This window comes from Berkeleyomyces rouxiae (assembly GCF_048999995.1).
Source record: "Berkeleyomyces rouxiae strain 22BRR77 chromosome Unknown BrBRR77_ptg000001l, whole genome shotgun sequence".
NCBI lineage: Eukaryota > Fungi > Ascomycota > Sordariomycetes > Microascales > Ceratocystidaceae > Berkeleyomyces > Berkeleyomyces rouxiae.
Genome location: NW_027396491.1, coordinates 539,560 through 553,957, shown reverse-complemented (window position 1 = coordinate 553,957; position 14,398 = coordinate 539,560). Strand labels below are relative to the sequence as shown.

At 50.7% G+C, this 14,398-nt stretch overlaps 2 protein-coding genes across 2 annotated transcripts; one reads left to right on the top strand and one right to left on the bottom strand.

Annotated features, from left to right (window-relative positions):
* Window positions 1-856: 856 nt before the first annotated feature.
* Window positions 857-4,570, top strand: BROUX77_000167 (uncharacterized protein; the record flags this gene model as incomplete). The annotated part of the gene is made up of 4 exons (XM_073746123.1): window positions 857-875; window positions 944-988; window positions 1,063-3,456; window positions 3,528-4,570. The coding sequence occupies 4 exons, from the start codon at window positions 857-859 to the stop codon at window positions 4,568-4,570; spliced, it is 3,501 nt and encodes a 1,166-aa protein (XP_073608404.1).
* A 765-nt stretch (window positions 4,571-5,335) lies between these two features.
* BROUX77_000166 (uncharacterized protein) lies at window positions 5,336-11,644 on the bottom strand (the record flags this gene model as incomplete). The annotated part of the gene is made up of 1 exon (XM_073746112.1): window positions 5,336-11,644. The coding sequence occupies one exon, from the start codon at window positions 11,642-11,644 to the stop codon at window positions 5,336-5,338; it is 6,309 nt and encodes a 2,102-aa protein (XP_073608403.1).
* Between the last annotated feature and the right edge of the window lie 2,754 nt (window positions 11,645-14,398).

Sequence of the window (14,398 nt, the reverse complement as noted above, 5' to 3'; positions counted from 1 at the left end):
CAAGACATGGATGCGCCAGGGTTGCCTCATCTCAACGCCCATATCCATAACATCATCATGACCCTTGTCGTATCAAAGCTTCTTCTCCCAAGCTCGCGCTTATCTTATCCGGCTGAATATCGGCTAATACGGTGGGCTGCAAAGCCTTGCCCAAAGACCCGCTTTTATGCATCACGGCACCCAGTGCCTTTGAGACTAAGCAAGCTTCAATCTTGATGACCATATTGTGTCATCACTTTTAATGGTGGCAACGCTAGACTTTAGACACACACAAAGTCTCTGTGTCATAGCCGCACTGCTGATTTTTTTTGGGGCCGCTCTGTGGAGTTCCTGTTTTGTTTTCTTCCATTTTGCCCACCGAAACGGAAACCTTGGAAGCCCACCTGTCCTCGCTCTGGCTTGCCAACCCACCACCAGAAGCAACAGACGCCGTGATACTGCGCCTCTGTTGCTGTCTTTTGCCTCTCTTTACATCGCGGCTGTCTGGGACCGTTTCTTCTGAAACCCCTGTTCACCACAGCCCGCGAAAGCGACCCTCACCCCGGTTGCTCTCCTCATCTGCCGTCGCCCACACCACAGCTCAAACCGATGCCGATGCTGATGCGAGAGTTGCCGTGCCAGCGCCGTCCCTTTATATTCGAGCCCGGCCCCCACACCTGACAGTTACCATTCGAAGGCCCTGCCAAGCCCATAACCACCCGAGAGCTTTAGCCTTCAAGTTGACTTATATTCGCCCACTCGTATATACTACCTACCAAGCTGTATCATACAGCTACATTGCTCGCTGTGATCGTCTGGTATACATAGCGTTCACCTGTCTCGATTTCCGCCAAAATCCAGATAGCTATTATGTGCCATGGACCGAGAAAAGCGCCGTACGTCGTTACACTTGACGCTAAACTTTGTTTGGCTGCTTGACTGACATTATCTACATCACCTACAGACACTTTGAGACTGCTAAACAGCCGGGCATGGAACGGTGAACAAGGTATGGCCGACAGTGCTTTTGTCTTTTTTGTTCTCTGACAAGTCGTTTTTCAATTCTAACTTCATACTTTGCAGATGTCTTTCCCGTAAGCGCATCCCTCGATTCTTCTCTCAAGAAAAACACCGCCTTCATCAAACGCCTACGCACCACCATCTCTGCGGCCACACTTCCAACTTTTCTACAAGAGATCCGTACTCTTAGTTTGCACAAGTATCTCGCTGAAATAGTCTCCGCTTGCTATGAGGGTCTGTGCAAACTAAAGAACCCCGGAGATGTTGAAGCCGGTGTGGAAATCACCAGCGCCCTGCATCAGCGCTTCGGGCCTACCGAGTTTACCATGTATCTTGGCTGGCTTCTTGGAAAAGGCATGGCAAGCCCTGACAGAAGTCACATGAAAACCCTGTCGCCTGAGCAGCGGGAAAAGTCCGAAAAGGAGCGCATCCCTCGCCAGCGTGTACTTTTGCGGGTGATTACCGAGCTCTGGCTAGTTGATGTTCTACGCACGCTAGACGATGTTGCGCGACCCGAGGATATAGCCCTTGCACCTAAGGGTGCTAATGTAGCCAAGGCCAACGAAACAAAGACCAAGACTGTTCGCTCTGGAGCCTCTGCCGACCCGTTTCCGTACGAAGTTCTGAAAGATCTCTTGAACCATGATCGTGAACACGCCAATCTGCCGTTGCTAGTTGTTTTTGTCAAATATTTTAGCTGGGATATTCTGGGTGCTAATCCCCCAACAGCCGAAGGACGCCGAACCACCGACGACGAGAACCCCGTGAACGGAACTGAGGAGAATCCCGAGTCATCGGCCAAAGATGGTGACACTGAAAACTCACCTGCAAAAGACGATGTACAAGATGCTCACCCACCCTTTGCGTCCGTTGAGCTTCAAAACAAATTCAAAAACATTCTAACCATGTACTTTGAAGATGTCAAACGCCATGTTATTCGCGGTCAGCAAGCTATCACCGAACAGGCCCGCAAAAACTCCGAGACATATGTCAAGGCCGGTGAAGTTTTTGAGGACCGCCAGGCTAGCTTTGAAAAGCAGCTCAAGGTGCAGGAACGTCTTGTTTCTAGCTCCCAAGTCTTGGCTGACGCTATTGGAGCCGAGATGCCGGATCTCAAGAATGACCCGGACAGCGGGACCAATGTCAACGGCTCCATCGGATTGGTGAAGGCAGGCGAGTACCTCAAATCGCTTGGTGAGGGTGCTGGCATTTGGAATGACGAAGACGAGCGCCGTTTTTACGAAAACCTGGTCGATCTCAAGGGCAAAGTGCCTCCAATTCTGCTAGAAGACAACAAGAAGAGAAAATCGGATAATGACGACCAAGTTGGAAAGCGGATTGACACTGATCTGCAGTCCTCAACGGATGTTCCTTCGGCCTCTAACGCTCCTCCTACTGCTGCCCCGATGGACGACCAGTCAATGGTTATTGCCAACAAAACTATCGGTGCCCAGGTTGATGCCCTCGTTGGACAACTGCCATCCATGAACACAAAGGATCTTGTTGACGAAACCGCCATCGATTTTTGCTTTCTCAACTCCAAGGCCTCTCGCAACCGACTTGTCAAAGCCCTGACCGATGTGCCCAAGGGTCGAAGCGACCTCCTACCGTACTGGGCTCGTCTCGTTGCTACTCTGGGCCAGTACATGGCCGATGTTCCAAAGGGCCTTGTTGACTACCTCGATGCTGAATTTCGGAGTCTGCAGCGGCGCAAGGAGAAAGAGTTCTTGGGGCAGGTTCGAATTGCGAATATCCGCTACCTTGCTGAGTTGACCAAGTTTGGTATTGTACCCGAACATGTCGTCTTCCACTGCCTGAAGGTCAGTCTGGACGACTTTTCACGCATGAACATCGATATCATGTGTAACCTACTAGAGAACTGCGGTCGCTACCTGTTTCTTAACCCTGAAACCAGCCCGCGCATGATATCGTTCCTTGAGACTCTACAGAGGAAGAAGTCGGTTCTGCATATCGGCCCCGATGAGCGCATGAAAATTGAGAATGCCATCAATCTGGTGAATCCCCCAGAGCGTTCAGCCATTCAACAAAAGGAACGCACACCAGTGGAACTGTACATTCGCAAGCTAATCTACACAGATATGACCCGTCGCAACTACAACAAGATTCTCAAACAGATTCGCAAGCTTCACTGGGAGGAGCCTGAGGTTGTCAACATTCTGGTCAAGGTCTTTTCAAAGCCGCATAAGATCAAGTTTGGCAGCATCCATCTCCTGGCCATTGTACTCAGTGCGCTTTATCGCTACCATCCCCGATTTGTTGTTGATGTCATTTCACGTCTGTTGGAGTCAATCACACAGGGCCTAGAGCAAAATGAGTACCGCCTATATCAGAAGCGTGTTGCGGAAGTGCGCTATCTTGGTGAACTCTACAACTACCGGATGCTAGAGCACTCCATTGTTTTTGACACCCTGTGGAAGGTTATTTTGTTTGGATATCGTAAGTGTCAAATGTTTCTATTTTTCTCTCGTGTTATAACTAACGTACGATACCCTTCTCCCTTAATTTAGCTGGGCCTCCCATCCCTGGCGCCAACCCACTTGACCCTCCCGATGATGTCTTCCGCATCCGCCTTGTAGCTACATTACTGGAAAGCTGCGGCACGTACTTCAACAAGGGTTCCGCTGGCAAAAAACTTGATCACTTCTTGACCATGTTCCAGTACTACATCTTTACCAAGGGGCAGCTGCCCATGGACACGGAGTTTGTTGTTCAGGATATATTTTCCCTGCTGCGTCCGCAGTGGCAAATGGCTGGTGATATCCAGGAAGCTGCTGTCATCTTCCAGAGCTCTCTTATTGAACAGCAAAAGGCCGCCGGTATCGACACCAGTCTGGATCCGGATGAACATAACCAATCCGATGATGCGAGCGATGACAGTGGCGAGTCCGATGATGGAGATGTTGATGAAGATGAGGACTCTTCTGATGAAGAAGACGATGACGAAGACGACAGCTCTGATCTTGGAATCTCTTCAGAGGATGAGGCGTTTGTCGTCAACCAGCCCAGAGCTGAAGAAGACCCTGAAGATGACGACGAGTTCGACCGAGAATACGCAAAACTCATGGCCGAGAGTCTAGAGTCTCGCAAGCACGATCGCAAGCTTGCCTTTGATGTCCCTCTGCCCATCCGACCCCGCGGCGGCGAAAACGCCTCCACCAACGGCACCAACAACACCGGCACCACGAGCACCTCCAACAACCCCTTCCCCTCCATGCCGAACAACCAGCCAGCCAACACCACCGACCCCGGCGCCAAGGTATCCTTTGCCCTGCTCACGAAAAAGGGCAATCGCCAGCAGACGCGCACCTTCGAACTGCCCTCCAACTCGTCCTTTGCCACGGCCCTACGCACCCAACAGCAGGCTGAGCGCGAGGAGCAGCAGCGCATCAAGAACCTTGTTCTCAGCTATGAGATGCAGGAGTCGGACGAGTCGGAAGGCCAGGAGAGCGCACGCGATCGCGATCGCCCAGCCACCTTCCAGCGCCTCGATCGCAAGGACCGGAACAAGCCGCACTCGCGTAAACTGCAATGGAGTGATGTTGAATGGTAATCCCTCCTCCCCCTCTAGGACATCCATAATACGCACGAACTTTGCTAACTAGATATAAAAAAACTACAGGACCTGAAGAGCTTGGGCACTGTCACAGACCTTTTAAAAAAAACCCTCTCATCGTCCGTGTGAATCTTGATTCGCCCTCCCTTGTCCCTTGACTTCCACGACACAACGCCCATTTCCTTTTTTGCATTCCTTCTGTCGCAAAAAAAAGGGAGAGAGGAGCGAGGGGACAACGAGAAACGGCCGTCAATAACCAGCTGTCTGACTTGTTCGACGCCATTGACTAGGCGCAAGGGACATCGGCGTGGTTAGATGGTGCGTTCTGCGCCCTTGGCTGGTCATCGGGAAGACCAAGAGAAGAGTGTGTCGAGTCACACCTTGTTGTTTGGTGGTGTGTGTGATAGACGGGACAAGGGGGTAATATCGTATTTGACGGGCTTAGAGTGACTTGATGTGCTTTGAAAGATGGACGAAAGGAAAATAACTAGTTAACTAACTACATGATATGAAGACATCGTTTCCTATACGTGCACATCTCCATGTATCATGGACAAAAAGACATGGACATTGACCGAATTCATAAACAAAACGTAAACTGTGTGTGCATCGGAAAACTTCAAATCTCAATTGTCTACAGAAATATCACAACAAAAATAATCCCAAAAAATAGAAAACACAACAATAAGAGAAGCACAGCCCCCACCCCTTTTTTCCAATTCATTTTCAACAAAACACAGGCCATATTATCGCATCATTGGTTTAAGCAGCAACACCAGCACCGTCAGCGGCGTTGTCACTACCACTCTCACCGCTCTCTCCAGTCTCCTGCTCATCAGCATACTTCTCCCAGTTAGCCAGGACAGCAGCAATGCGGGGCGAGTTGGTCAACCGGTAGACATCCTCGAAGTACTCCTTTGTCAGTGCAAACGGACGAGCCGTCACGTTGGGAATGTACTTGCCCACCAGTTTGGACGGGTCGATCGTCGTCTTGTTGATCTTCTTCAGCAGGAAGGAACGGAAAGGCTTGACACCAGAGCGCAGGAAGGTTGAGTGGAAAGGCACGTCAATTCCCCGCAGTGGAATGGTGGCAAAGCCACGCTCTAGCTCGACAGGCGTAGGCTTCTTCAAAGTCGCCTCCATGCAGCCGCGAATCACCTTCAGCAGGACATCCTTGGCTTCATCAATGTTGGCCCGCAGCTCGTCAATGTCTATCTGCTGCTTCTTGAGGAAGTTGGTCACGCCCGTCAGCGTATCCAGGGCGCGCAGATCACCAGCGCAGACGTACTGCATGTTGGCCACATTGAAGTTGACAATCTCCAACAACCAGCCAGACTCCTCAGCAATGTTACTGACAACAAAGCGCAGAGCCTCCTCGTTGAAGGTCTTGGAAATACGGCTAGGGTTGACGGCGCACATCGAGTAGTTGGACCGACCAGCAGCATCACGCTCTACAGCAACCTGCATAGTCAGACCACGGTAGAACACAACCGAAACAAGCGACTCGATCGGCATAACATCCGCTAGAGCAGCCAGTGCAGAGTACTCTCCCAGCGAATGACCAGCGAAAGTGCTGTCACGAGCAACTAATCCCTTGGCCTTCATATCCTCAAACGAGGCCTTCTCCATAAGAGTCAAGGCCGGCTGGGTGAACTGGGTGGCTGACAGGAGACCGGTAGGCGAGCGGTAGGTGTAAGAGGTAGTCGTCTCGTCAACTGTCTTGAAGATCTTCTCTGACTTGATGCTGCCATCGGCACCCACAGTCTCGAACGTCATAGTCATGTAGTTCTGGCGAATAGCTTTACCACGAGGACCGCCAAAGTGCACAGTCAACTCCTTGGGGTTGTTCTTGACAATGTTGGTGATTGAGAAGCCATAATTGTCCATGAGGTAAGTGTCGGCACGGTCCCAAACCTCGCGAGCCACATCGCTGCTAGCGTAAAGGTCCATACCCATGCCCTGCTCCTGTGAACCCTGGCCAGTGAAGACATAGGCAGTCACAGGCTGTTCAATCTCCGCCTCACCAAGTAGAACCTTTTCCTCACTTTCCTTGTTGCTAGCAACAACCTTGACAAGCTTACGGCCGGCAATCATACCAATGTGCTGCAGCTGAACTTGAATGGCATCATTAGGAAGAACCATGCCCACAAGAGAAGCGTGGAAGCTACGAACACGGCCGACATTGTTCTCCGCGGCCCATGTCTCAACAAGGCTGCGAACAGCAGCACTTGAGTACATGCCGTGAGTAATCGTACCCGGCAGGTTGGCATATGTTGAGAAGACACGAGAAACATGGATAGGGTTGTAATCACCAGAAACTCTGGCATAGTTCTCGTTCGACGCAGGAGCACGCAGAATCAGGGGGTTCTTTCCATTCAAAGGAATAGGGTTCTCGAAGTTGATAGGCTGGTCAAGAGGAGATCCGTTGCGGTTCAGGTAGTCAATCACAGGGTTCCCGTGAGAAACACCCGCCTGGTAATCAACGCTCGCAATCTGAATGATTTCCTTGGTGGGTAGCTCGAGCAGAACGGGGCCGCAAGTCTGAACACTAGACAAAATGTCCTTATCCTTGAAGCGCACAAGACTTTCAAGACGGAAGGTCAGAGTCTTGCCAAGAAGTTCAATTCCCTGAGGAATCTCGTCAGCCATGAACCACTGTTTGGACCGGAGAACAGAAACGTCCTTGCTAGTGGCAAGATGAACCTGTACAGGGGTCTCAATCTTGCGCTGGAAGGTGTTCTCGAAGTCGGTGTAAGTGCCACGGTACAGGAACTGAGAAGTAACCTCCATCACGGGCTCATTGTCACGGCACAGGGTACCGCAGACCTCGACCATTTTTCCAGATTCTTGGTTGATGACAGCATTAATCTGGGCAGTAGTGGTGATCTCGTCACCCTTCTTCAGAGGCTCAGCCCCAGGCATCATGCGGAACTGGTTGGACAAGTGAACCAGCTTCAATAGATCGCCATCAATAGTGCGGGGGAAGATGGGCTTTGTGATGGCCTTCCAGCCAACAACAATGGCGAAGTCCATGGGAGCAAGCATTTCCTTTCCGGGGCGCTCAACAAACGCTTCGCCTGTGTTGCCAACAGTGTAAACAAAGTCCTTGATGGCCTCAGCAGTAACAACAGTCTTACCACCATCAAAAGTTCCAGTGACAGAAGCATCAAGATCCAGAGGCTCATCACCAAACCACGCACGCCAATAAAACTCCTTGATGCGATCGTTACGACCTTCCATAACTTCATGAATGGGAGCATATCCAGTCTCAGGGTGGTAAGTGAACTCGAGGACCAGAGGGACGGGGGAACCCAGGGCAGTAGTATCCTTGATCATGTTGACAACAATGCGGTTGGGACCAGCCAGCTTCACCTCGATGACATCGACGTAGTGGTTGTGACGGGGCTGCTCCTTGACAATGACAGTAGTCTTAGCGGGATCGTTGGGGTGGTTGATTTCAACAAAGAGACCACGTGCAGGAGCAAAAATACGACGAATAGGGTTGGTCTGGAACTTCTGTCCCTGAACAAGAACATCTGACATGAGAAGAGCGTAGCGCCATGAGCGGTTGGGACCAGCCAAAAGAGAGAGCCAGGCATCGTCAGAAGGCAGGGGAGCCGCGGGAGAAGATGAGAGGCGGTAAGTGTTCTTGGTGGCATCGTAGGCAACAGTCAAACCTTCAATATCCAGAGGAATCTCAGGCTCGATCAGGTTACCCCCAAAGTACTCCACAACAGGGACCGTGGACTCGTCATCTTCATAGCTGTCTTGCAGCAAGCTCTTAATGTGGCCCTCGTGAACACCGTCAAGAATGTCTTTGATAGGCTCATCCATGATAGTAGAAAACTTGACTGCAATAGGACCCTGGAGGATACAGGTACGGCCAACATCTTGATCAATGACAGCTTCAAGATCCTCCGACTGCCAGAGCGAGTCCTTCTTGAAGAAAAACTCAAAGCTATCGTCCAGAGTGGGAACGAAGGTAGGAGGCTTTTGGCCACGGCGCTGGCAAAGAGTGACGAAGTACTGCACATCCTGGGCGTTGACAATCTGGTTCTCAGCTTCAGGGTATTGGGCAAGGATGCGCTCAATGGTACCAAAGGGCTCGTCTAGGTCGGCATAGCTCTGAAGCATGGAAGCCTGGTTGGAGGCAGTGGTGAAACGCTCCTCAACACGGTGGATGAAATCGCCAACGAGGCGAGTGTAAGTTGAGTCAATCCAGCGAGACTCGTGCTTCACATACAAAAGGTCGACCATCCGGCGAACAATTTCACCATAGGTCATATCCTCTAGGTCGACAGCCTCGCCAGCCTTGTTGCGGCCGAACCACACCTTCTGAAAATCGGCGTTGAGCTTGCGAATAATGTAATCACGCATCTTGCGCAGCTCAGGAACGCGCTTCTCACGAGGAAGACTGAAGATCTTCTGGTCCATTTCGGCCCAAAAGCGGACACCACGAGTGGCTAGCTTGTGAATAGGTTCGCCCATCTCGGAGCGAACGGTGATCACACCACCGGCAGGACCAGCATAGGTCTTCTCCCACTCACTATCAGAGACACCTGCAGCATCGATAATAGCCTTCTTGGCATTCTTGCTGGTGTGGCACTCCTTAGCAACCATAGCACGGGAACCAAACAGGACACCATCAAAAGGCATAGGAGGGTAGCCATATGACTTGGACCATTCACCAGTAATGTACGGGTAGGTATCTTCAGCGCCGCCGAAACCACTACCAGCAACCAGGATAATGTTGTCGTGACGGCGAATGCGAGTGTACATTTGAAGGATGGGCTGGTGGAAGTCTTCAAATGAGTGGTGGCCACCACCACGGCCACCAGTCCACTGAAGAATGACAGGGAAGTTGGGATTGGCCTTGGCGATGTTAATGACGGATTGAATACCATCAACAGATCCGGGCTTGAAAGAAATGTGCTTCAGACCCAGAGTCTCAATGTACTCCTGTGCAACCTCAATAGAAGGAACACCAGCACCAATGGTAAGACCCTCAATAGGAACGCCTTCAGCACGAAGACGTCCAATAAGGGGGATCTGCCATCCCATAGCACGGGGGTTGACATAAATCAGGTTAACGGTGATACCACGTCCAGCAGGAATGGCCTTCTCGATCTTGTTGAGAGCCGCGGTCATGGTCTTGGCGTTGTAGTAACCACCACCAGCCAACTCAATGTGGTAGCCAGCATTCATGGTAGCGGAAATGAAATCCCAAGGAACTGTAGAAGGAGTCATGCCAGCAACCATGACAGGGGGCACACCCAAGACACGGCTCATCTTGGTATCCACGTACGTGCGACCATTTGAAGTCTTGACCAAACGCGGGCCAAACTCTTTAACCCAGTTGATAGCATACTTGACAGCGTTATCCTCATCACGGTCAAACAGCTCGGGCTTGTAGCCAACTTCGTTGGAGGTACCGGAAACGGTTCCAGCCAGAATGACACGAACACCAGTTCCGTCCTTGTTACGGCTAGTAAGAGCACCAATACCCGAAATTCCACCGGGACCAAAGTCAAGGATATGAGTGGCATTAGGAAATTTAGTAGCCTTCTCCCATTCAACGGTATCCCGCGTGATCAGACGCACCAATGCTGGGATAATGTTGCCAGTAACAGACGACCGCAAATCCTCACCAGTGTGAGTGTCAAAAACAGGGATGCCCAAGGAAGAGACATCAATGGTAAGGTCCTTGAGGTCATCATCGATCAACTCACTTGCCTCGGCAAGGTATGCGCTGTGGAAGGGGGCAGTGATGGGCAGGAAACGGTTGGCAAATCGAACCTTGCGCTGGCTGTGGGGAACACGGTTCTGATCAAGACCGGTGGGGGCCTTGACCTTGCGAAGACGAGTGTTGAGACCATACAACGAGATGGGGGGACCGGCCACGACCATGTTGCGGGGGCTGTTGATAAGAGAAATGCCAATATGTCTGTCGGCAGGAAGATAGTGGTTGGTAGCATCAATGTGCTTCTGAACATCAGTCTGAGACAGGTCACGAATGCTCAGCATGGGAGTAGGGGAGCCTTCGCCGCTTTCAATAGACTCGCTCAAGACATTGGGCGAAAGAGAAGTCTTGGGGAAAGTCTGCTGGCTCCGAGCACCAATCCAAAAGAGAATTACCAGGGCACTGATAGTAGCCTCACGGAAGGACTCCCAGGAATCAGCAGCTGCAATGGCAGCAGCAGTGACAATACCCTGCGAATGACCAGTTGCACCACGCAGACGATCACGGAAGAAGCCGGGGTTGACACCGAGAACCTTGCAAGAGACTTCGTAGTGGGCCAATTGCAAAAGACCAATCAAAGGGAAACTGATGGGAGCAGAGATGAGGTAGTCGACATCGGGAGTCGCTTCGGGGTTCAAGAGCCAGGTCATGACATCAAGACCCTTGGGGTACATCTTCTCGGCCTCAGGGTGCTTGGAGAGAGTCCGCAGCAACTCGGCAGAGGAAGTGATCAACTCACTCACGAAAGAGCCGTAGGTGTTGTGAATCTCTCGAAGCTCCTCAAAGTACTCCTCGATGTTACCCTGACCGCCAAAGATGGCGTAGATGGAAGCAGCGCGGTCGTCCACTGCTCTCAGGAGAGCAGACTCATGAGGCTTAATGGCACGGTTTGACACAGCCCGGGCGTTGTAGTAGCTACTGATGACAGCCAGTTTCTTGGACTCGATACCAGGCAGAGTACTGGCCAGAGCGTGGACCTCGTTTCCTCTCAGGAAGGCGCGCTCGAATTCGTTCAAGACCAAACGCAGAACCTCCTCGTACGAGCCTTGAGCATCGTCTTCGCCCTCCTCAACCTCGACAGCAATGTAGCCGAGATATCTAGCAACCAGCTCAGCAACTGACGAAGGCTCATCATCCTGAGCCAGCTCATCAGTTGGTGTGGGCAGCGTAGCGGTGAATCTTTCTTTTAGTTGCGAGGCGTGGAAGTGTAGGCTGGAGGGAACCAAAAAGGAGGACTCCAGAGAGCCGTGGCTAAGGGTGAGAGGGCGTAGGGAGGCATTGGAGCGCGGGGTCGAGACGCCCGTCTGGGGACCGGTGCCAGTTCCGTACATTGTGAGTAGAGGAGGGGTATCTTTTGAGATTTATGCGACGGGTGAGGAAAGCTTCAAGAAAGTTGGCCGTTAGAAACCGCGGACATTCCAAAGTGTATTCTGACAAAGTTTGGGTCAATTGACTTGGAGGCTATAACTTACCACCAGGTAACAAGTCCGTTAGATTCACAGACAAGTCGGAATCGAAGCCCGTGAAGACTCCACTGGTGTTTTGGCTTGAAGACAAGGGATGAGGCCAAAAGGACGAGGAAAAAAGAATGGCCTGGAGAGTGGCTGTAGGAGAGAAATGCAGACCCTTGTGCAAAATTGGTGGGTGTTGTGTATGTATTAGAAAGAGCTGTACATGTGAAGAGAGCGACGGCCCACGACAAGAAGAAAGAATGACCCCACGGTGACTAGAGCTTTAGGTGAGGATGATGCTCGGTGACGATCAGTCGATGGGATGGGGAAGTGCAGATGGAAGAGAAATCGAGGAGAATAAAGAGGAGAAGAGAGAAAGACTACGAGCAAACGATGGAGGCCATCTGGAGGGCAGGCATGGCGGATTTTGGCAAGAGCTCTACATAACCGAGGCCAGGCAATTACTAGGCTTGCGACAGGCGCTCTTTCTCGATTGCACCGCTGAAGTTTGGGCAGGCACCCCACCAAACTTTGTTTGTGCAGGGGGTTGTATTATTCGCCAGTTTTGCTTGCGGTTGTACCTGGCTATAGAATGTCAACTTTTTTTTTGTAAGATGGCCTATTCTGGTGGGCTCGCTCAACGAGTGCAAGTTTAACAGTTTAACAGGGCTGGACCGTCATTAGTACCAAGAGACTACTGTCCAGGTACATATTCTCGTGTTACTAATACCTTGGTTGTTTGTTCTCTGTATCAATAATACATGGTCCTCATGAGAGGAAAGAAGAAAAGGATTTCGCATCAACCAGCCCATCCGCTATTTGTTGGGAGAACCCACCCCACCTTCTGAAAAACTTCTTAGAAGAAGGTCTCAATTAGCATCCCTCGTTCACCGTTTGACACACTCTGTGCGTCCTGCTTCCTTCCCTTGTGAGCCGCAGAACAAAAGACAGCCAGCGCTCGTTTTGCACTCGCGGCTAATAAATGCCCATGATTTATTGTTGGTGCCACGCTGTTATGCGTAGTTGCCTGTGTCTAAAGGAGTAACAAGTACCTGTACAAGTCGCCACTAACTGTTCACGGAGTAACTATGCAAGCTCACAGTAAAGCCAGCCGGCTCTTTTTTGTCTCATGCAAATCCCCAACACCTAGAAACAGACGCAACCTAACATTATGCACAACCAATAGAAACGCTGCTGATGTTGGGATCACATATGTTTTAGCTTCCAACAATGCAGTGTTTACCTAGCATCAGGTCTCACTCGGGGTTAATGCCCTGAGCCTCAAGTTGACGTTCTCATGGGACCGCTGTTCTCGTGGCTTCCCGGCACGTGATAACATCATCATCTCTATATCATCTCATCAGAAGACTTTGAGCAACACTAGTTAGGTAATTGGTTATTTTTAAAAGAGATACACCTGCCCATTATTCCGACATGCACAGTGATAGACGTACGTTGGAAATGTTCTTACACGGCGCAAGGAGAAAACGTGCCGTTGAGACAAAGTGAGCGAATTCATCCTGTCGACGATCTAAAGTTGCTAAAAATGAGATGAGATTGGTCCAAGGTTGGTATTACCCAACGATTCTATCGACGCGGAAGCACGGGCTATATATAAGATGGACAGCTAGCTGATAATGTCTATTCTACTAGGTCCTGCCTGCACCTAGACTGATATAGTGTGTGTATAGTCATTATTTCTAATGGGCTAACGAGTTAGTAATGAGTTTTCGAACAAATACACCGTTAGGGTTAGTGATGTTGAATCTCAGCCATTTGAAAGGTGTATTCTGAACGTCCAAATGAGTGAGTATCCGTATTCGACAAGAATCGACCAGTCGCACATAGAAAGGGGAATGGCAGCCAACACGCCTTTTTTCTTGCCTTGACGGAGTGGTAGTTTGGGCGAGGTCCTGAAAGCCCGCTTATCGATACAAGGGTTTTGTGGATTGTGGGCGACTTGTATTTGTACAAGAAGTTTACCCCAGCTACAAGATGGCAGACAAGCATCAAGTAAGCCCCAACACTCGGCATGGCTTAAGGATTTGTCTCACAGACTAGCCTATATGCTGAATGGTAATAGGAACAATCGGGGCCAAATCGTTGTTTTGGCTGCTGTGACACCTTACAACCTGTTTCTGGTAGTTGGTTACTATGTCTGTACATGGCCCCGAATGGCAGGTCAATGGATTATAGTGTTGTGAGACAACTGTGGCGAGTCAATAACCTCAGTGATAGGCGATCAGCCGAGAAACCCTAACAACTCGCTTGAAAAGGAAGCGTCGGGAGTTCATCCTGGCTGGTCGAGCAGGGGATAGCTACCAGTATAGCTAGCTATACGGAGCTTAACAGTGGGGCGCTGCGCGTGTACTTATACAACAGGCTCTAATCAAGTGTACCTGTACTTCTGCATTTTGTGCAGGCATTTGCACTTGCTTGGCTCCTTGTCTGCAAGTCTGCCCTGATGCCCCAATGAAAATTGTGGAGCACAAGAACCCTTTGAGACTAAAGATCCAAGGATGCGTGTTATGCTTGCTTCCTGTTACGGCTTAGTGCCTGGTGTTTCTGGTTGGGAAAATTGTCGTGTCCTGCTTGTAGACGCTCTTGCTTGACGTCTGTCCACAATAGAGTTGC